Source organism: Camellia sinensis, chromosome 6 (assembly GCF_055761805.1).
Source record: "Camellia sinensis isolate YWXY chromosome 6, ASM5576180v1, whole genome shotgun sequence".
Taxonomy (NCBI): Eukaryota; Viridiplantae; Streptophyta; class Magnoliopsida; order Ericales; family Theaceae; genus Camellia; species Camellia sinensis.
In genome coordinates, this window is record NC_138966.1 from 108,164,843 (window position 1) to 108,169,342 (window position 4,500).

The window sequence follows — 4,500 nt, forward strand, 5'->3', positions numbered from 1 at the left end:
TAGATGCCTGAGGAGGGACAACGAGATGAAAGGAATGGCAAACAAGTTTGCAGACCTACAATCGGTTGTTAACTTCATGATGCAGAATAATGTGATGCAATTACCATTCCCGTTGCAGGACATGCCGATGCCAGCGGCCAAGACTGATGCCCAGAGAGAGGGGCAGAAAACAATCACAGCAGTCTCATAGCATAACAAGGAAAAAGAGTGCTCACATCGACCGTCATGGGATGTCGGGCGAGCAAAGTCGATAAGAGGTGAGTCGTAGAAGATGCCTCGTACCAGGGACACTTACGTCAAAGTGCCCTGACATATCTAAGGGAATGGCCCATGTTTTGACACGATGAATAAAGAGAAATCCTAAAGGATACATAACGATACCGAGAGCAACGCACCAAAAAAGTTGAAATCTGTTGATAATCAAGCTCCTGGTCAGACAAAGGAGGATTTAAGGGACTACCTCGAGAAGAAACGGTAGAACGCAGAGGTCACATCCCCTGTCAAGCCGAGAATCCCATTCTTAGTGAACTTGAATATGTTTGAATCCCCAAAGAGGTTCCATATGTCGAGGTTCCAGATTCACGACGGTAAGTTTGATCTGAACTTTCATGTTGGCTTATATTTGAATTCGATGATTTTGTATAGTGGAAACGAGCAGTTGCTATGTAAGGTGTTCCCCTCATCATTTGGGAAAATCGCATCAAATTGGTTCCATAAGTTGTCGAAAGGAACTGTGAAGAGTTAGGAAGGCCTGGCCGAGATGTTTGTGGCCAGGTTTGTTACGAACAAGTTACAACCACTATGGGTAGACTTCTTGTTGGCTCTGAACATTAGCGAGGGTTAAAGCCTCAAGGCTTATGCCAAAAGGTATTACGAGGTGTTCAACTGGATATCGACATATAACCAGGAGCTTGCGGTCCTATCTTTCAAAAATGGCCTGAAGGATGAATGCCCGTTTCAAAAATCGTTAGCAAAAACTTTACCAAAGAGTATAGAAGAGCTTATAGCACGGATTGAGAAGTATACCAGAGTAGAAGAGGATACGCTAAGAACGAAGGCACCAAAGCAGGAGAAGAAAAACGGCTCACCGAAGCGAGCCCAATGTGACACTGGCTTTAACATGCAGGAAATAGGGTTGAGGGCTGCACAGGCAGTCACCACTATATTTAGGATTCCGGTCTACAAAGTTCTAGAAAAGATCAGGAACCAACCGTATTACAAAGCGCCAGAGAAGATCCCTGGTGAGTTCATGGGAAAGAGCCTTGGGAAGCATTGTGCTTACCATAATAAAAATGGGCACTTGACTCAAGGATGCAGGGCTCTAAAGACACACCTAGAGGATTTGGTCAGACAGGGTCACCCGAGAGACCTGGTAGATGAGGCCAGGACAAGGGAAGAGCAAGCAAGGCTACCCCAAGCACTGGCAGCACCACCTCCACCACCGCCACCGCAGCAAGTAGATAGACCTCGGGGTGATCAATGTGATTCATTCGAAGGTCAATGAGAATGATGTACGAGGGGAGACTCAGAGAGTGAGACACCTACAACATGTGTATCAGGTCCAGCAAAAGAAGCCTAGGACAAATGAGTACCAGGGCTCAATGGTTTCTTTTACTGAGGCAGACCTAGATTTGGTGCAACATCCACACAACGATGCCCTGGTGATAACGCTGAAGATTGGGGAGTGCCGAGTGAGGTGCATTCTAGTTTATCAAAGTAGTTATTGTGACATCATGTATGTTAGGTGTTACAAGGAACTTGGCCTTCACCCAGATCTGGAGCAGTCCAACAGCCCAATGATTAGATTCAACGAAACGCCGACGTGGCCTTTAGGAGCCACAAATTTGGAGGTGCAAGCAGGCACGAAAGAGGTAAGCATGGAGTTTACAGTGATTGACACCCCCTCTCCTTACAATGTTATCTTGGAAAGACCGTGGTTGCATGCAATAAAGGCTGTCCCCTCAATATTGCACCAGCTATTGCGATTCCCAATTGAACATGGGATTGAGGAGGTCAGAGGGGATCAGGTGTAGGCAAAAAATTTCCCTATGGCAGCAATGAAGTCCACCTGCAATGTGCGAGAGACAGAGATAGTGGAAATTGAAGATGAGAATATGGGGGTCCTAGATGATGTCGGCAAAGAACCAGCCGACAAGAGTGAAGAAGCTTTGAAGAAGGTTCTGAACCAAGAAGATGATGGAGAGCGCTTCTTTCTTCTCAACTCAGGCTTAGCCAAGGAGAAGGGAAGGGAGTTGGAGACTTTTTTGCGAGCAAACACAAAAGTGTTTGCCCGGACGCCCTATGTGATGCCAAGCATCGACCTCGGGGTCACCTGTCATAGGCTCAATGTAGACAGGTCGGCAAAACCTGTCATCCAGCGATCAAGAAGGCGGACATTACTACATGTGGAGATAGTTGAAGAGGAAGTGGACAAGCTGCTGGAAGCCCAGGCCATTCGAGAAGTACACTATTCAACCTGGTTGTCCAACACAGTGGTAGTGAAAAAGAAGAACGGCAAGTAGAGGGTTTGTGTAGACTTCACCAGCCTGAATAAGGCTTGCCCCAAAGACAGTTTCTCACTACCTAAGATTGATCAGTCAGTAGATGCCACTTCAGGGCATAAACGGATGAGTTTTCTAGATGCATACAGAGGTTACCATCAGATAGCAATGTATGTCCCAGATGAAGAGAATACGACATTCATCACCCCAAAAAGACTCTATTGTTACAGAGTGATACCTTTCGGGTTAAAAAATACAGGAGCAACCTACCAGCGATTAGTGACCAAGATGTTTAAGCATCTAATTGGGAAGACAGTAGAAGTCTACATTGATGACATGGTCGTGAAGACCAAGGAGCCTAAGAACCATCTGGTCGATTTAAATGCAGTTTTTGATATCCTAAGAACATATCGGCTTTGACGTAATGCTTTGAAATGCGCATTTGGAGTCGGATCTAGTAAGTTCTTGGGATACTTGGTCACCAGAAGGGGCATTGAGGCAAGTCTAGATCAAATCAAGGCCATCCTTGCCTTGAAGAGCCCGATGTCAGCCAAATAGGTCCAGATTTTGACCGATAAGGCAGCAACCCTGAACAGCTTCATTACTGAAGTTTAGATAAGTGTAAACCATTTTTTAGTTTGTTAAAGAAGGCCACATATTTTTTATGGATAGAAGAGTACAAAGTCGCCTTGGCCGACTTGAAAGAGTACCTGACAATAGCTCCAGTTCTGTCAAATTCAATACTTGGAGAAAAATTGTTTCTATACTTGGTAGTTTCAGAACACGCAGTAAGCGCAGTGGTAATCTGACAAAAGGAAGGAGAACAAAAGGCGGTATACTATATGAGTAAAACCCTAGCAAGTGTAGAAACCAAGTACTTGCCCCTGGAGCAACTGACATTAGCCCTGGTAATGGCTTCCAAAAAGTTGAATCACTACTTTCAAGCCCACAAGATTGTGTTACTAACTGAGCATTTCTTGAAGTCCTTGTTGCAGCATGGAGATCTGACAAGCAGAATAGCCAGATGGGCAGTGGTGCTGGGCCAATATGACTTGGAATTTAGGCCTAGAACAGCAATCACGGGCCAGGGTTTGGCTGACCTTGTAGTCGAGTTTACCCTTGGTGTCATCCCACGTCAGGCTTCGGTGAGCCACGGCTAAGGTTGTCCAGGAGAACTAGAGGAAACCCAACTGGGGCCAAAGAACTGCGCACCAGCAGCGCAGAAGAAGGAAGAGAAACCAAAACCCTGCGACATCTACATCGGTGACTCTTTTCGCCTGCTAGTTCAAACCGTCAAGGAACAGGAGCAGAAGTGGTTTTGGTATCACCAGAGGGTCGAATGATAGAGAAATCAATCCGTTTGGGATTTAAGGCCTCAAACAACAAAGCAGAGTACGAGGCACTAATTGCTGGACCAAAGCTAGCAGCACCAATGTAAGTCGATGAAGTGGTAGTCTTCTATGACTCCCAGTTTATTGTGAATCAAGCAACGGACGAGGATGCAGCCTGAGATGAATGGATGATAGCCTATGTCAAAGAGGTTGTCAGACTGCTCACACTATTATAGGATTGTTGGCTACAGCAGGTTAGCCGAGATGATAACAGCTATGCCAATGCCTTGGCCAATCTGGCTAGTGCAATTAAATCAAGGGAGCCAAGGACAATCATGGTTAATTATTTGACGGGACCAAATGTGGAGCCTCTGATAATAGAATATGAGGCAATGTGCGTGGAAATGGGTCCAAGCTGGATGGATGCAATAGCGATGTTCCTTAGGGATGACAAGCTGCCAGATGACCAAAAACAAGAGCACAAGACCAGATTGAAGTCAGCCAAGTTCAGCCTAACAGCAGAAGGCCATCTCTACAGAAGATCCTTCATTGGGCCCCTTTTGAGATATGTGCACCCATCCTAGGTAGAGAACTTCTTGTACGAAATCCACGAAGGTATATGCGGAAGCCATGTTGGGGGCAGATCAATTGCTCATAGGGCCATAACT

General features: G+C 45.8%; 1 protein-coding gene across 1 annotated transcript; it reads left to right on the top strand.

Moving 5' to 3' along the window:
* The first annotated feature begins 562 nt into the window (after nucleotides 1-562).
* On the top strand, nucleotides 563-2,033 carry LOC145793485 (uncharacterized). Its single transcript, XM_082876323.1, has 3 exons — nucleotides 563-733; nucleotides 908-1,456; nucleotides 1,560-2,033. Exons 1-3 carry the CDS (start codon nucleotides 563-565, stop codon nucleotides 2,031-2,033), a joined length of 1,194 nt encoding a protein of 397 aa, XP_082732449.1.
* Nucleotides 2,034-4,500: the final 2,467 nt, after the last annotated feature.

Bases quoted from the DNA above. Each gene is read 5' to 3' on its own strand.
- LOC145793485 (XM_082876323.1), top strand. From the start codon at position 563: ATGTCGAGGTTCCAGATTCACGACGGTAAGTTTGATCTGAACTTTCAT. The intron at 734-907 runs GTGAAGAGTTAG...ACATATAACCAG, and splicing joins ATAAGTTGTCGAAAGGAACT to GAGCTTGCGGTCCTATCTTT. The intron at 1,457-1,559 runs GTAGATAGACCT...CATGTGTATCAG, and splicing joins CACCACCGCCACCGCAGCAA to GTCCAGCAAAAGAAGCCTAG.